The 18,455-nt window shown below is 41.3% G+C and overlaps 1 protein-coding gene across 1 annotated transcript; it reads right to left on the bottom strand.

The window, feature by feature from the left end:
* Positions 1–268: 268 nt before the first annotated feature.
* On the bottom strand, positions 269–16,920 carry LOC114552590 (stereocilin). Its single transcript, XM_028573552.1, has 29 exons — positions 16,827–16,920; positions 15,586–16,716; positions 14,054–14,078; positions 13,352–13,937; positions 12,309–13,196; positions 11,803–11,865; positions 11,591–11,716; positions 11,194–11,360; positions 10,924–11,110; positions 10,479–10,591; positions 9,821–9,953; positions 9,542–9,724; positions 9,180–9,218; positions 8,914–9,090; positions 8,447–8,596; positions 6,784–6,842; positions 6,500–6,623; positions 6,259–6,341; positions 6,039–6,174; positions 5,370–5,572; positions 4,481–4,571; positions 4,207–4,378; positions 3,929–4,098; positions 3,495–3,650; positions 3,228–3,370; positions 2,198–2,346; positions 1,866–1,963; positions 643–790; positions 269–429 (listed from the first exon to the last, which is right to left on the bottom strand). Exons 1-29 carry the CDS (start codon positions 16,918–16,920, stop codon positions 350–352), a joined length of 5,874 nt encoding a protein of 1,957 aa, XP_028429353.1. The 3' UTR covers positions 269–349.
* Positions 16,921–18,455: the final 1,535 nt, after the last annotated feature.

Below are 18,455 nucleotides of genomic sequence, written 5' to 3'. Positions count from 1 at the left end.
TTAAGGGAAAGGTTTCAAGATATTTTATTCAATAAAATATAATCTCAATTATGTTTGCTTGATCACACAACCTGTAAAGTTTGGAAAGCCCCTTTCATCTATCAAATAAACATTAATAATTGCATTGCTTCCTCTGATTGTTCTAACAAAAAATATTATACATGCTGTACTACAACTACATTCACTTATCTACATATTTGTCAAGATGTGCAGTAGAGCACAATCAAGAGTGAAGTAAATTTAAGGACCAATGCACAAAGGGAACAGAACAGTTCAAAATATTTATTTGTAAGTACAAATATGATGATACCAAGGGAGGTCAGGGGACAATTCCATTCGTTCCAGCTTGTTAAATAAGTTGCCATAAAAAGAGGCACAGAGCCAGTGAGCGTATAGTGAAGCTGTCTCCTACTGGAGCCGAGTTTCTTCCTGTTGAAGCAGACAAACGGAGCATTTATCACCACCTTATTATCACAACATAAAAATCATATTGGTTAGTGGAAACAAGGATTACCATAATTAAAGTACAGTATATGCGCTCACAAACACTTCCTTCGATAAATAAAATAACTCTAACAGTCTCATTATGAAGGAGGTTGTTAAAAGGACATTTTGTCACCATAATGTTTTTTCAAGACACACCTCTTAGCTCCAGCAGGACGTCTCCTTCGTATCGAGCGAGTCCGACAGCGTGCCTCTGCTCGGTGTCCAGCTCTGCCCACTGCTCCTCAGTGACAGCCCACGCTTGCTCCGCACTCAGCCACGACATCTGAACTGCACTGAACACCACCTGTCCGACACACACCCAACACACATAGTGACTTACTCACAATGTGAGAGGAGGCACTCTGTGTATATTTTGTCATACTTGTTGACATCTTTTTTTTCATATAATAGTTGAAGAAATGTTCTGTAAAATGTACTATACTTCAGTTTCTTTATATGAGTATATGATATATAAACATATCTAAACATTCAATACACACAGTACATGCACAATATGTAGGGTGCACTAAATATCCTTCTTCCCAAATCAGATCATATATTCTACATGTCCATTACTTCAGTTTTTCTCCTCACTAATTATGTATATTCTTATGTGTGTCCAGGCTTCACTTTATCCAGTATGATTTTGCTTGAGGTCATTAAGCTCCCTGCACCAATTGCCAATAAGTCTCTGAGTCATTTTCTGTATTTCCCAATTTATTAAGATTGTCTGTTTGGATAAGGCAGTGGGTTTGCTTTTGCTTTACATTGTCAAGTTGCGGATTCAGCCAGTTTCAGTAAGAGTTATTGTTGAGTTTGTGTTCTGTCTTTTATGTATTTGTTGTTGAGTTTAATGTCTTTTAAAGGCCCATCTAGGGACGCAAATTATCTTAGACTATAAATGCTGTGGTGTGTGGCATAGGTTTATGCTACATATGTGTTCCTATACAAATAAACATGAAATGAAATGAGTCATTAGTAGTTTACAGAAAGCAAAAAATATCAAAATATTTTGTTCAGTTACATTTTATATGGCACATCACGACAAATACCTAATTTATGTTCTTTTTAAATATCGTAAAAATATATAAAAGACTTCTGTAAACCAATGACAGTTATTGTGAGGAAAAATGTGTAAAATTTGGTGGTTACATCTACAAATGGTGGGTTGAAAAAAAAGTATGTGTTCATAGTTGTTACATCATATTTTATAGTTTATGAAACTATAATTGTTATATGAGTTAAATGTGATATCTCAAAATTGAACAATTCAGCCAAATTTGCCATTGGTGCTACTTATAGATATAGTAGATAGATAGATAGTACCTCTATACTGAAGCTAAACAATGAATAATCCTAAAATCATGGGTAAAACTCACTGCCATCTTTTTTGGAGACATCAGGGCGATGGCTTCAGGGGTGATTCCCTCCACTTGTTCTTGTACCAGAGCCGACAGCAGCATGTCCTCCAGGCCCACTGAACAGAGACGCAAACACTGCGTAGTCAGACGATTAATGCTCCTCACATCAAATTACAAGAAGTATAAAAGTTTGCCTAAACTTTTATACCCTCAGGGATATTTTTAATTGCTCCTATCCATCCAAAAGCCTCCTCCCATATTCCTCACTCTTTGGGGGGAAAAAACAATAAAAAGAAAAAAGTTAATTACAAAAATGTTTATATCCCGAGGGATATTGTGTCCTACTGTACCTGCCAATGTTCCAATTTCAGTGAAAACTTCTGGTCCCCAAGCACTGACTGGACCAAAGGCCTCAGATCTGGACAAACGGCTTGTCAACGCCTCCATCTGCTGCTCTGTGCATGGCAGGGACATCTCCCGCAGGAAAAGGACCGCCATACTGCAGTGTGAGGGAAAAAATGTGGACTTTATCTTCCTCTGGGGGTATGCAAAATGTTTTATGAGGGTGGTGCTGCTAAGAAATGTGCACCAGCCTCCTGTTAGTAAGCATCTGTTAACAGCTGGATGTGAAATCAATATATGACTCTCTGAAAACCTAAAGCCAGTTCTTTTACGGCATTAGAAAGATTTCACTGCTGCTAAGTACTGCTATGTAGGTGCATAATGTGCTTACTACCTTGCATACAAATTAGCAGTATTTGTCAACACCTTTGGACTGTACGTCTATACGTCCATCTTTGTTTATGCTCCACTTTGTTTTGATGCCATTTACCTGTATTTTATAAATATATATCACAATTATTTTTGATGACATATTGCTGAGTCTTCTTTTATAGCTATTACAACTGTTGTTTAGTTTTGTTGTGCTAGAGGAAGTTTATACTTTATTTCAGCGATCTTCAACAGGAGGTCCGTGACCCATAGGAGGTCCTCAGAGTTAGTACAGGGGGGCCGCCAAATTATTAAAAAACATATTCAAAAATTAAAAATGTCTGAAAATATACATTAATATGAATCCAACATATCAATAGTAAAGATACATTGGCCTATTTGTGAAAAAAGATTAATATATTTACATATTGAAGATAAGCTTACTATAGGTAAGCTAGCCACTATGGTAGCCGTACAGTAGAAAGATTCACTGTGCCTTTCACATGTATGTTTAATGTTAAAACATGATGTTCATCCATTCAGCCCAGTTTAATATGCAACTCAATTGTATACAATATATGCAGGAGGGGGTTCCTACTCGGTCTCTCTTTAAGCTAAAGGGTCCCTGGCCGTTGAAAAAAAGACCCCTGCTTTATGTATTTGACTGACCTGAGGTTGTAGGGGCTCAGTCTTTTGATCTCTGAGGGGTACAGACCACACATCAGATGGCCACATGTTGCCAGATCAACAGCTGTTAACTGCTCCACTCTTAGTTTGCGTTTCCGCATCATACTTAAAATCACCGCTCTCATCTGAAAAAAAAGCAAAAAAACAAATACAAACCTTAAACACACACTAATGGACATGTTTAAGTCTTCAGGAGGAGATTCTTTATATTTATTTGAAGTTTTACATCAGCATAAAAAAATTCAAAACCTTTTTAGGGCTCCAGTCTGTCAGTGTCCCCAAATGTGCCAACACACCCAGATCAGTGGGACTGGCATCGTGCAGCTCTCTTTCTCCCATCTCAGTCACCACTGGGCCCAGAGCCAGCACCTGATCTGCTCTCAGCTCTCTCACCGGACTGAAGGACTGGATTGAGTGAAGAACCAGAACATGTTTCAACCACAGATAATGTTAACGTTAAAACACGACACCTTTTACTTAGATGTCCTACCAGCCTGCAAAAAAAAAAAAAAGCACCACAAATTTACCAAGAATTGTGATCTGATGTTTAGATATGCTTGATGGGAACAAGGTCTTAGCTGGGAGGGGGAAAGAACTGCTGCACTACAAGTCAGACTTTGAGGCAAGATGATGATTTGAGTAATGCATCTTAACTTCATGTGGTCTTTCGCAGTTTTACTGACCTTCCTGAGTTTCACCCACAGTGTGCGCCGCTGCTCAGGGCTCATTGAAGTGTCCTGAGCAAAAACTTCTACACACTGTTTCAGATCCTCCTGTGACATGCGGCTGAGCTGAGTGGATGTCCATGCTGAAGGAAACGTCCCTCTGATGTCTGCACAGCTTGGAACTGGCACTGCTCAAAGAGACGCCAGTGAATTTAGTGCACGGATATAATTAAGAACTTACACAAAGCATGAGACACAGAATTACAGCAGCTCTACAAGTGAAATATTAATTTAACCTTTAGCCCTCCTGCTCCGTGCTTTGACAATCCCTCGTATGAGACTCTGAGTCTGCTGTCTCTGATGATGCTGGTCCATACAGTGGGTAACACAGACTCCACCCACCACACTGTCCTCCCAGTGACTTTGACCCACCAGGACCTGCTCTACTGTGTCTTTATTCAACACTGTCTGCACGGGGAAAACACATATTATCATGCTATGTTTTAGAAAAAACATTTAAAGTGCAATTAAATTAATTATTTGCTTGGGTTGATGCTTTTGCCTGCTCACCAGTGGGATGGAGTTAATCTGCTTTGTTGAGAGAGAAAACACCAGCTTGCCCAAATGTTCCACATCCCCAACTTGCCATTTGGATGGATCCCTGGCAAAACAAGTACACATATCTTCAGTCAGTCAGCCCACCGCTTTGGTCCAGACTGAAATATTGCAACAACTGTTGAAAGGACTGCCATCTGTACAGACTTTCATGCTCCTCAGAGGATAATTCCTAATGGCTTTGGTCATCATTGGATTTTTGTACTAGTGCCACCACAATGTTCATATATGTGGTTTTGACTTGAGTGTAATATATCAACAGCTGTAAAAGTCGTGGAAAATGTAGTACAGGATGAACTGTAATAACTTTGGTATCTTGTAACTTTTGATCTAGCACCATCATTAGGTTGACATTTGAATGTGTCTTTTTTTTTTAACCAAATACCTACAAAAGTAATGACATTCACATCAGCCTCAGCTGTTATTTGTGTTTAGTGAGCTGATTAGTAAATGGAATGGCTGTTCATGAAACACAGGAAAGAAGTATTTAATTCTTATCTTGATATTGAATCATTACTTTGGTCTGCAGTTGTGGTTTTTGTTGTTGTTGTTGTTGTTGTTGTAAGTGTGTAGCCCAAAAATATAATTATTGGCAGCATTTTGAAGTCAATCTCTTGACATATTTTTTACAGAGGTGTCATAACCATGACATGTAACAAGATATGTGCTATATAGTTGTCATTAAATAGATTGCTTTTGAAATTCTTCTGTAAAGTTCCAACTCTTTTCGGTTTTATCTGTGCAGCCAATAACCTTTTTTTAAATAATGACTGAAATTAAGCTCTCGACATATCATTGATTCATGACAAGGACATGTCATGTTTTCTTCAGCAGTTCTATTTACCCGAGCAGGTCTTTCTGAGTGAGCAGAGCACTAATATCTCTCACAGACTCTTTAGGAAGGCAGAAACTTCTCATCTCCTCCAGCCGCAGAGCCAGAGCTCCTCTGTCCACCAGAGCCAAACTGTCCCGGTCCAAGAAAGGCAGTAAAGGCCCCAGGAAGTCCAGAGTGGTGCCATCAATCTTCCCCTCAGCCTGAGAAGAGCCCTGCAGAGCAGCACATACAGTCAGTGGATCTGGATTACAGGGATTTCACACTGATATGACTTTACCGGTGTGAACAGCTATTGAGAGGATGAAGACGGTTATTCTCTCTTTATGTTTGTGTTTTCTAAAGAAGCCTGAACTAACAAATGTGGTTTCTTCTTTCTGCCCCATTCATTTGTTAATACCAATCAAATATATGAGTCACCATCACTGACGCACGCCCTGATTTCATTAAACCAGAAATAGCATCTCTGAGTTCCAGTTCTGAATGCTCACGGTGCCAGTTTGTCATCTTAATTGCGCCAAGGATAATTTAGGATTTCTGTTTCAACTTGATTTTTATAAATTATATGCAGCAACTGTTTTTTTAATCACACTAAAACATATAGCAATGTGTCAACTCCTGCACAACATGTAAGGATATGCAGTAAACGCAGTATTTGTATAGATAATGATGGTGTTTTACCAGCTCAGTTACAGCTTTCTCTGCTAAATTAGTCTGCTTGTAATGTGGCATTCTGAGGAAATCTGCAAAGTGTGCCTGAATGTGGTCCAGAATGGCTCTGAAGGATGCATTAGAGAGGTCCTCTATCATCGTCACTCTGGAAAAGAACAGAGCAGAGGTGTGAATGTAGTTATCTTTGGATAAACTGTGAAATATTTACATTTGATAAGAAGATGCTTACGGTAAAGTTGCAGCAAACCCAGAGCTCAATGCACTGAGGTCAAGTTCAGGTTGTTTTCTCAGTTCGTCTATGATACATTTCCGCTGGTAACACAGCCAAAACACATCTGAACTAGTTAGAATTATAAAAATCTATAATATAAATATATTAAAATATAAAAAACAACAAACTAATGAACCATGGCTGTGTGTCAGAGACTATGATAAAGAGTTTGAGGAGTGCTAAAGTATTTGTTCCTCACCAGAGCAGGTCTCATGCCTCCAGGCAGCTCACTAACAAACTGAAGCAGTTCTGCAAAATCTGTATCGTTGCTCCAAAGCCTCAAAAAGTCACAACTCATTCCACTGGCAATATGACCTAGATCCCTAAAAGTAAAAGAGAGGTTGTGATTTAAATTGTATATTGAGTGAGTATCTGACCTGAAAATGATTGTAACATTTGACTCTTTTATTCAGTTTGCAGGTAAAATGACTTAATGATTAAAGTTATAGATCTGAATGTTCTGGTGCAATACATCCAACTTACCTCACAATCTTGCTGGTAATGTTTTTAAATTTGTGGATCCTTTTGAACAAAAGCTGAGCCTGTCCACACAAAAAGAAAAATGTCAGACTTGGCATTTTAATCAAAGAAGATACATTCAATTGTAGTTATTATAAAAAGACCAATTGTACCAGTATTTGTTTTGCATGTTTTAGCCACTTTTAGACATGTGTGCTTGCCCACAAGTTGGACACATATTTTGATACATGTGTAAGTATAACATAGTGAACATACTAAGTAAAAAAAAGAAAGAAAAATACTGCTTTGAGTTGTTTCAGAGGATGTTTTGATACTTCATTGCCTGTAAAAACAGCTTAAAAAAAGACATGTATACTGTTGGAATCCTTTCAAAATAAAATTCATTTGCTGCTCTGCTTTATAAAGGACTAAATACATCCTTTAAAAAGCTAGCTTTTAACTCTATGGGCGTTGAGTATTGACTTTAGGTTTTACGCACGTTTCTTATGATCCCATCACCATCCTTTTAAAGCCAGCGTTACGCCAAAACATTCATGTATCCCAGAGGATGAACTCTTTCCATTTTGAATACTGCATGAGCTTTCCTTTTGTGCCACTCTCAGATTCGGAGTGTAGTATTATTAAGCATTAGACTCAGAACTGGTAAAACTCTAAAGAATAGTACAATTGTCATTGTATTGTTTGGTCCATCCAACTGTTTCTTAATGCACTGTGTGTAATGAACATTACTAATTCAAACTGGAGTTGCGATTACCTTCTCTGTAGCTCTGGCAAAGTGCAATACATCTTTTGAACTCGTAATTACATCTATTATGCCCTGTATAGCAATTTGCACATTGTATGCATGCACATACATTTAAATAGCACACATTTTACTTATTACTTTCAACTCTTATCTGAGTACTTGTACTTTTGATGTTTGTTATTTTGCACTATTCTTTTTTCAGTGTTGTTTCATTCGTATACTGCTGCTGCGACATGAGAAGTTCAATAAATAAAGTATCTTTTTATCTGTTGAAGCTTTAGGGATCGCTTAAAACTTTTAGTTTTCTTAAAAAGCAGTTCAAATCTAGCTAAGCAGTGAAACTCTGATGACTATCACATTGTTCGAATTCAGGGGCATGTTGCTGATAAATATATTGCCACTACAATCTTGCAAAATATTTGTTAAACTAACCATTAAAGGATGTTTACAAATTTGTAATCACACAAATAACGGGCTACTAAAACATTTAACTTCAGGGTTATTTAAATACAATATTTTAGGTTTGATGTTTAGTGTCACAATACATTTCAGAGCAACTACTAACTGCAAAGGGCAATCGTTATTGATTTGACTCAGGTCTTGTTAGGCCGAGAACAGGAGATGAAATACACACTTGGCTGTGACTAAATCCCTTTAAGGTAGCCATTATTAATTTATGCTACACTCCTCCACACCATTGTACTACATCCAAACTAATTAGCTTGATGGCAGCTGATGCGTGTGGCGTATTAATATCCTGAAAGGTTCATCTGAAGCATAACCAATGAGTTGCAGATTAATGGGACCAAAGACCGAAGCTGGTAACATTTTCTTCTTTAGTCAGAAAACTCCCAATCTATTGTTATCATATGAATGCAGTGTGAAACAGCAAACACAGGTAGGTTAAAGTGAAATGTGCACCTGCTGTGGCGACCAGCGAATGTCTCTGTACAGGCGGACATCTCTCAGGATTGTTTCTCCATTTAAGGTTTCTGTCAGCTTCCTCAGAGGGACAAACGGTAATAGACAGTTTACCTGCTGAGTGATGTTCTGCAAGTCTCTGTGTAGAGCCTGTTGACACACAACAACAAAGAAACCAGAAGCCTTTAAAGGCAACACAAAGCAGGTATCACACATGCGTATCAAATGAACACGTTCTGGAAACCCTAGTGCCAGATTAGTTAGGCCACAGTTTTTTTGTTTTAACTTAATGTGTTATTTTCCGGTAAGTTTATCTATAAGAGTAAAAATTGACCTATCCACCTCCATTGTGTCAATCTACTCTTAACATGACAACAAGTTGAGCCAGAGCTAATTTATAAGGAGAGATGAAAAGATAAGAGAAGTGATAAGTGTTAATGAAGATAAGATGATAATAGCACCGTCACCTCCTGCATTGCATTGTATAGCATGGCTCTATGGCCAGGCTTAAGCTCAGTTAGCAGTGCTCTCCAGCACTGGCAGTGGGCAGCTCCAGTGATTTCAGGCCACTGGAGGTTCTTGAGCACAGCAGGGGAGAGCCCAGAGAGTAACGGCTTCAGTCTGCACAGTTTATCCACGGTGAGCTGGCAGGGAGAGAAAAACCCAGTGATGAAAGTGCAGCTGGCTGAAATTCAGCAAAAAAAAAAAAAAGAGTTTGAAAATGTCTACTTACATTGATGTCCTTTGAAATGTTGGATAACATTTGAAAAGCCTGAGGAAAGTATTGAAGAATTAACAGATGTGTTTGGGTAAAGGTCACATATATTTATTTTCTCTATAAGCTCGGTAGCAAATTAATTACAGTTATAACAAACTGTCAAGGCTTTTCTTTTTAGTAATGTATAATAATTATTTGCAGCATCTTAGAGAAAATACTAATTTGATTTTTAAATCAAATTTGAAAACTTTCAAGTAAATGCAACTCATTTTTATACATTTACAGTTACACTTGAGACCTACAACATTTAACAACCTCGCCCACGATAGGAATGATGAGAAGACACATGTGAAATGAAAAACAAATTCCATGCTGACCTGTGCTGGGGAATATCTGTGTAATCCTGGTTGTGAGAAGATTTCCAGGAGTTGCTGTGAGGGGAGCGACAGCAGAAAGGAAGCTCCTAACTGAGGTAACAGACCGCTGAGGGCAGACAGCTCTGCGGGAGCCATGCTGCTGATGTTCAGGGTCTCAATGGCTGGTATCAACCAAGAGGACAGCTGTCCGTGAAACACGGTTCAACAGAGTTAGTCAGATATTGAAGATTTGAAAGCAGATTTTCTGTAGTGAGCTACTAGAGAACATGTGCTGCTTACCCTGCCGCTGGTACTGATAAACCCCTTGGACATGCACTGAGCCAGCTGCTGCCAGAGAGTCGAGGACACAGCTGAGTCCTTGAGAAATAAACCCAGGTCCACTGGATCCAGGTAACATGCAAGGACTCCTAACCTGTAAAAAGACATTTGCTATCACTTTTTTTCTATTTTGGGGCATTGTTGCTTTATTGTACAGCAGACAGAATATAGGCAGACAGGAAACAAGGAGAGAGAGATAAAGAGAGAGAGAGAGAGAGAGAAAAGAGAGAGAGAGAGAGAGAGAGAGAGAGAGAGAGAGAATGTAGTGATGTATTTTTCCATACCTGATATAGCACCACACATCAATACCTAAACAAACTATGACCTAACTCATTGGCGCCAATCTTGGTGGTCAGTAAATAATCTATGGGGTCATGTCAACAGGGGCAACACTTATGTCAAGTATGTCCTCAGATTAGGAAACTTTTTATTTTAAATATAGTACGATGGACAAAAACACAAACAAAAATCAACACCGACTGCAGGACTGAAGCTCTGTATAAGAGCCATCACGTGGAAACATATTGGAGTATATTGAAGTACTGTAATCAGCCATCAGATGACTCAGCCATTCAGTGATCATAAAGATAGACATAAACATTAAGTATCTGGGTCCCACCTTGATACATTATCACTGGTCAGAATCTTCTTGCTGAAGAGGGTCCGGAGCACATGACGCCCCCTTACAACATCCAGACTGCTGTTGCCTAGCAACTCTACCAGAGGAGTTAGCTAAAGAAGACAACAGATAAAATGTTGAAACAAGCCAAAAACAAAAGTTAGGGTAGTAAGGTGATGGCTTGGTGTTTGATGATGGAGAGCACGTTTCTCAAAAACTCTACGATAAAGGTTTAACTGGGTTGATTCACATATCTGTAATACTCGTTAAACTAATCTCCGGTCATTGTGCCCTGTATGGAAGCATCTGGTTCACATTTATTTAGGTTTTCCCCTGTAATTTGTCATCTGGTCATGTAAGAACCCCAATCAATGGCTTTACTAATCACGTCACCATGTCTGAGATTACTAACATCTGTGAGAGAGATACAGCAGAAGATTTTTACCTGTTGTGATGTCAGTTGCTGAAAATGACTGACTGGGAGGTAAGGCAGAAGTGGGAGGATGGAACTGAGGAAGTACGGTGGCCACGTCGGGACATCCCCCACCACACTTGACTGCAGGAGTCTTTTTACAAAGGCCTTTTTCTGCAGCGACTTCATCCCTGAGCTGTGTTCACGAATGGCTGTCAACCTAAAGAGCAACATAGAAGTTGTTAGCATCAGAACAGTAAGATATATAAAACTAAACGCAACTGTCTTGTGTCAGTGACTCACACGCTGTCGTTGACTATCAGGGAGGCTGGGAAGCTCATGATGTCAGAGACAGACATGTAGGGAATAAACTGAGACAGGTCCACAAACAATTCAGGGGTCACCCGGGGGAACTTATGGATGAAAGCAGCAGTCATTGTTTCCATGGCCTGCAACTCTTTTTGAGACGCCTGACAGAGAAAACAAAAGAGCGGGACACAAACTGATTTGCATTCAATTCGGCCCTCTAACTATGCAAGGGCCATGACATAGATAAAAGAGATACGGCACAAGAGATTACAATAGAGTAGAACTGTAGTCAACAGAGAGATGAGAGCTTTTACCTTCACAATTACTTACTTAATAGAAAGTATCAATCAATAATAGTACACTCTGTTTTGTTGGGAGTTTGAGAACAAACCTGGCCGGTTTCAACTTGTAGCTGGTCCCAACTTTGATGCATATGGGAGAGAAATCTTTTAACATCATCTTTTTCAGCAGACATCACTAGAGTGCGAATGCTGTCTCTTGGCATCCGGAGGTACTCCTGGCGAGACAAAGTGATTTAACTAAATATAAAGTTCACTGAGCTGATCTGATGTGATCTGTGAGTGTAGCTGCAGAGGCCAGTACCTGAAGCAGAAACCTCAGAGCAGATGAGTTGTCATCCCGCTGGATGAGGTCCCACAAGACAGGCTAATGTAACAGAAAAACAAGTTATTCACTCTTTGCTGTGTATGTGTGTACGTGTGTGTGTGTGTATGTGTGTGTGTATGTGTGTTCTTGTTTAACTACATCCGTGGGGTCCAAAAAACGGGAATACAGTATACTTGTGGGGTCCGGACAGCTTTGTGGGGCCAAAATACTGGACCCCACAACTTTAAATGTCTGTTAAGACTTGGTTTTAGGATTAGGGTTAGAATTAGGTTATAGTTAGGGTGAGGGTAAGGGTTAAGGTTAGGCATTTAGTTGTGATGGTTAAGGTTAAGGTAAGGGGCTAGGGAATGCATTATGTCAATGACAGGTCCCCACAAAGATAGTGAGATGCACTAAGAGAGTGTGTGTGTGTGTGTGTGTGTGTGTGTGTGTGTGTGTGTGTGTGCGTGCGTGCGTGCGTGCTCGTCAGTCAGCTATCTTACACTGAAGCAGCTCAGAAGGTCCTCTTTGAGAGTGGTATTCTGCTCTCTGCGGAGGAAGACTCCAACGGTGTGAAGGACGCTCATGGAGGCTTCTGGCTGCAGTGTGGCCCAGGAGGTGTTGTCAAGGAGACTGGAGAGAAGGATGGCCTGACCCAAACCTTGTCTCGCCTCTCTTTCCCCCTCGTCCAGACCCGAAGAGAGCCCCACCATGAAGTCCAGGACTCTCAAAACATATCCCAGTGCCACTAAAAACCCTTCACGCTCCCCTCCCTCAACCTCACACACACTTAGCTTGTGTAGAGCTTCCACCAGCATTGGAGCCGGGTCCACACACAGCTGCGATGTGTCAAATTCATACGGCGCCGGGAGCATGTCAAAAAACCTCTGCAGCAGGCACTTCCTGCTCTCCAGTTCTGCCTGAAGATCGGCACAGAAATCAGCAAACTGAGGCACTGATGTTAACAGCTGATTGTAGAGTGTGACATTTAGACAAATGTACTCTCTAAATCCGTGTGTCTGCCCACAGAGCTCCAGGAGGGTGGAGTTGGTGAAATGATGCACAGCCCACACCCTGTACTGACAAGTCTCCTCAATGGTGTAAACATGGGAGAAGTTGTGTAATTTGGAGCAGTACGCGGCGGCCCAGCTACCCTCTGGCAAGGATTGGTGCGAGTCAGGAGACCCACTCCCGCACAGAGCTGAGATCAGGACAGAGTTGTTGGGCAGGAAGCAGTGTCTGAAAGCCTGGGCACTAAGCAACCTGCTGCCCAATTGGGCCAGACAGTCCTCATCGAGTACCGGACTTTCTGTTGCCTCACCTGTCAGCTGCATGCACAGGTCGTCTATACTCGTCAGGTTAAAAAAATGGTAGTCCTTTGTCAGTGCAGCCTGCAAAAATTAAAGTTAGAATAAGTTAATATGAACAAGCAATGCACAAATACATACATATACATAATACATATGTCCCCAGTACACCTTGTCATGCCACAGATATTTAGCAAAACGTTCCCAGAAAAACACTCATCAAAAAAGTGACCCATTACCTGATGTGCTCTCTGCAGCCAGAAAGAGGAGTTGGCACACACTGTGTTGTTGAATTCATGGGCAAAGTACTCACTGCAGATATGTACCCAAAGGAAGTCCTCCTCAGCAGCAGACAGGTACCAAGCTGCATCAGAGCATGTGGCATGTAGGTCGAGCCCCATCTGGGCCTCTGCAGGATTAACTGACCCGTTCTCCCCTTCAAACAGTTTACAGTAAAGGAACACAGTGAAGTTGGAGACGCCTGTCAAGCCTGGGATGGATTCATTACACGCTGCCTCCAGGATTTCTATAGAGGTGTAGTACTCCATCTCTCTCTGCTGCTTGTTGCTCTCTCTTGTTCTTGCTGTTTGTGGCAGGTTGATGCGGGAGCGGTTAGGTGTGGAAGAGATGTCATGAAGCCGTTTTTGTTTGGAGATTGTTCGTGAAGAGGGGCCTGTTTTTGGAGACGAGTGGGCCTGTGTTAGTCGTGATCTTAGTTTATCTGCTTCGGTGGAGGGGCAAGACAGGAATGGGAGTGAGCTTGGGAGACCATGGGAGCTAATGCCCAAAGCCTGGGTGTTCCATGTCACATTATGTCTTATCCCCCTACATGTGCGTGAACAGAACAATGGTAGAAATTTGAATTATAAATTATATTATAATTTACTGCCAAATATGTGGACTGCAATGATATAGTGAGCCGCATTCCTCAAATATCTTACCATAGGATCAGTTGTCTCAGGTCACCTTCAAAAAGACAAATGAAAAGCACATATTAACAAAAAATCAAAGTGAATGAGAGGTTGAAAAAGCAACTGGGAGCTCCTGCAGTACACGATCAGGCCTGATGCAATAGTGCAGCTCATCTAACAATGCCCAAGATATAATGTTACTGACATCAATGAGAGGATAAAGAGATTAGCTGGGCTAACAACAGATGCTTTCACCAGCCAGGATGATTATAAAGATTTGAAAGCAGTGTCAGTCACTGTCACTGTCTCTCCTGTATCTTTCAGGTGATACCAGGCCACTTTAAAAGTATATTGAACTCGCTGTAGAGCACTTGTTGCTATAAGAAATAAATTGTGTATTGCATTTTATTTCTGTTCTGTTTCCTATTATCTGAAAACTGTGTACAGCAAGGTTTTCTTTGTTGAAGTTTGAAGCAAGGTTATTGTAAGTGTATTGCACTTAATTTGTATACAGTTCTGTGAAAAAATATCTTCCTAGCCCTTATCACATGACCAGTTCATGTTTCCATGATGGCTATCCAAGTTTTTGCCTTAAGAGCCCATAGAAAATGTGTATCGCAATTGGATACACAATTTGTTAAAAACAGAAAAACAAGTGAAATTAATAATGAATGTGTTTTGTTTAGTAAATAAGATTGTGTTGTTCTATCCTATCCAAAATGTCCTATATTTCTAAACAGATTTTCTATGCTGTATTCTGATAAAACCACCTGCCCCCTCCCCCGCCCTGACTGATTATTGGCCCCCACTGTGCCACCCCACTTAAAAAATCCTAGAATCGCCCCTGAAACCAGGGCCAAACACATGAGGCTCTTAACAAGAGGTTTCCTCTGTGAATAACATTAAATACAATCTAAACCAGTGTTTAGTACGTGAACTTTTTGCAAAATGCTCATTTAAAAATATGTCATGCATAATTCCTAAAATAGTTATACTATAATAATGAATGAATTAAGTGATGGATTCTGAACATTTGAAATGTAGCATTTAAATATCTTTCAGTTACAAGGTTGTTGCTTAGTAAATCTATCACTGCCGACACTGTATTGTTCCTCTTTATATAGATGTAAAAATGTTTTTGCTCTGGTCAGGGGATACTTGGCTTAAAAACACAATTCAAAGGGGGTACATTATTGAAAAAAGTTTGAGAACCCCTGATCTCAACAATGTATGATTTACTTCTTTACCTGTTATACGTTTGAACTGACGTTATTTAGTTAAAGCACAATTGTTGTATCATGCTTCTTTTTCAGAATCATCCTCTGAAGCAAAGCATTCAAATGTTAGAACATATCAGCAGCATCTGTACTGGAGGGTGCTCTTACAGTATATCTAATGATTTTATAATCAGATTGTGTGTAGGACTGCATGTTACTTGAACAACACTGAATGATGAGGAATGAGCCAGGTTTTTAACTCAGCTTTCTGTCTAAATGTTGCAGAGTTCTTATGTCTTTAGATTGTTCAAACAACCTCTGAGGCCAACTACCCCACATACTCACCAACTGAGCACCGGCCCCGAGCCTTGGGCTGTGGCACGTCCACCAGGCTGCTGACATCATCAAGCAGCGCCATGGTAACTTGTGATACTTTCTTTCTCAGGTTACCATAGACAGAACTACCCACTCTGTGCAGGAGGCCCCTCCTCAGCCCATCCAAACTCTGCACCAGAGCAAGATTTTTCTGTGCAAATTGGCCACCTCGCTCTCCTCCACCTGAACGGGATAACGCCTGCAGCAGGAAACTTTGCATGGAGTCTAGATCATCCTCTGGGGCCATCGAGTCTTCCAGAGATTTATTTCCAGACAACCCATCCTGCCTCATGGCCTCAGGAGGCAAGCTGAAGGGCTTTAAACGTCCAAACACACTTGAGCTCCTGTGTTCAGCACCTTCCCCTGCTGGGTGTAAACTGACCACAGGCTTCCAGTTGCGTGTTTCTAGGAAACGCAGCAGCTGCTGAAGCCAGCTTACACTGAAGGCACAGTCACTACGACCTTTTAGAGCACAGATAAAGCCCTGCAGGCCTGCACTGGCCTGACCATAGGTCCCACTGAGCAGAGCCTGCAGCGCAGCTTCAAACACAGCGCTTACTGTCCTCCAGTTCTGAGTTAAGAAAGTTAAGAGGGGCCTGTGGGGCTGACGCTCTGATAGACTGATCAGACTCTGCAGCAGCCCCAGGAGCCAGTCCCAGTGGGGGCTGCCCCGCAGGGACAAAAACCAGTCCTGCACTCTGACACTGGGTCGGGGTGGCACCCGGCCGTTCCACTGGTTCAGCGCAGCACTCCCTTCAGACTGGAGAAAATAATGCAGCACCTTCTCCCACAGCTGCTCCTGGTCTGGCTCTGGCGGTTCCTCCTCCAGCTCTGCACCCATCTCTTGGAGGTAGAGAGAGATGTTGTAGAGGAAGCCAGAGAGACGGTGCCTATCAATTGGCTTGTTTAATGAAGGCAGGTTCTTGCTGGGAAATAGGCCAAGTGATTTTAGGCTCCCCATTATATTCCTCACCCAAGGGTGCACAGACTGGTCTTGGTTTGTTTCTGGAGGAGCTTTCTGAGGTTTCCAACCACTTCCTGTACTCCATTTTGAAATGATCTCCTTAAGAATGGCGTCTCCCTGGTCCTGTTTACCACCTCCTGAAAGAGTCGCATTAGAGACAGCTTGAGCCAGCATCAGGTAATAAACACACGTGGTAATAAACACACAAATATTGTATTTTAGCAACAAGTTTTGGTGGTTCACTCACCTGTCTTCTCAGGGGATCCTTGTGCCAGTAAAACAGCACAAACTATGATGCTTGTGAATGTAAGAGTGGCCATACCTGGCCCTTTCTCGGCCATCTTCATCTCATGGCAACATGCACAGTGACACAGTGGTGTCACATCTTTCTCTTCAGACTTTATTTCCTATTGATTTCACAAAACCCTGTGTTTAAACATATGCTGTTTTTTTATTTTTTCATTTTCAGCGATGGGGTGGACTCAAGGAGTAAAGTATCTCAGCGGAGGGATATTAAACCTTAATGACTGGCCACCACATCACCTTACCACTTTCACTGCACGGTCACTGACACATGTATCAGTAATGTACTTAACTTATAAAATCTATGACACTATGACGTATTCAAAGTAGGTCCGTATGTGACACTGAAAAGAGTGACCAAAGAAAAGTTATGAATATGAGGCAAGATATTTAAATACACAATTCTTAAAGAGATCACTTTCACAAGAATCAAAAATATCTGTTCCTGTTTAAAGTATTTTAAATATCCGTAATCACTCACAACAATAATTCAACAATACAAATTCAGAACTCACCAACTGTTGCAATCCATTAATTTCTTTAAGTATCCTTTCAAGCTTTTGCCAGCATCTCTAACTCAGCGGTATCAATACACTGGGAGCTGACCTCTGTCTGAGTGGCACTCTCCGTTTCACCATCACTCCGACTTTCTTTACCTTTCACTCTCTCCTGCCCCCCTCCCACCTGAGTCCTCTATCTCTCTCTGTGCTTTGAGCTGTTTGGGGCACTTGCTTTTTGTCTCTGGTGTTAAGGGTTGGCTTCATATTTCATGAGTTATCTTACCATGCTACATTATGTTTTCTATAACAATGTGCAGGGGGGGAAAAGCGTGGTTAGGCTTAGGTGTACAACATAATCCCTTGAAACAGGCCTTGCCGCTCAGTCGTTAAGGTCACTGTTTTTATTTGGATGTACAATATATTGTTTTATGTTCCGAGTTACGTATTTTGGGGCATCATGAGGCTACAGGAAGGTCACGGCACTCAGCTAGGTGCTCAGACAAGGTGAAAATCTGGATCATGTTAATCACACCCAGGATATCTATCCCACTCTCTAACTGTCCAATGTCTCCCACTGACTGATTCCCTATTGAGCTGTCTCTCAGCTGGGACTCATCTTGTGACTCTGGGTTTGTTGTGGGTGTAGTCTTACCATACCGGATGGGCCAGCAGAGACTGTGCAAGCTGTCACTGTTTAGACACACTTATCCTTCGGTCAGGCAGACTTACAATTGAGCCCTGTGCAAGGGCACAGCAGCCAGCTCCCCAGAGTCAGACCACTGTCTGCAGGCTCTGAAACCCAAGAGGGCTGAGTGAAAGGACCACTGCCTCCCTCCACTTGCTTTAGCTGTATGATACTGTGGCCTGCACAGGGACAATAACTTCCTCCTGTATTATTGATACTGTGGGGAACAGCGATCACTCAGTGTAGCAGGGCTCGATTCACCACAGGAATATTCAATGAGAAACTGGATCCACCCCATACGTTCCTCCTCTCTCTGCTGGAAACTCAGGCATAGCAGAAATCAGCTGGTGAAACTAGCTGTTGAGATTGGAATACTTGGTTCAAGTCC

This window comes from Perca flavescens, chromosome 1, assembly GCF_004354835.1.
Source record: "Perca flavescens isolate YP-PL-M2 chromosome 1, PFLA_1.0, whole genome shotgun sequence".
In the NCBI taxonomy this organism is placed as follows: Eukaryota; Metazoa; Chordata; class Actinopteri; order Perciformes; family Percidae; genus Perca; species Perca flavescens.
Note: the sequence above shows the minus strand (reverse complement) of the source record. Positions and strands in the feature narration are given on the sequence as shown.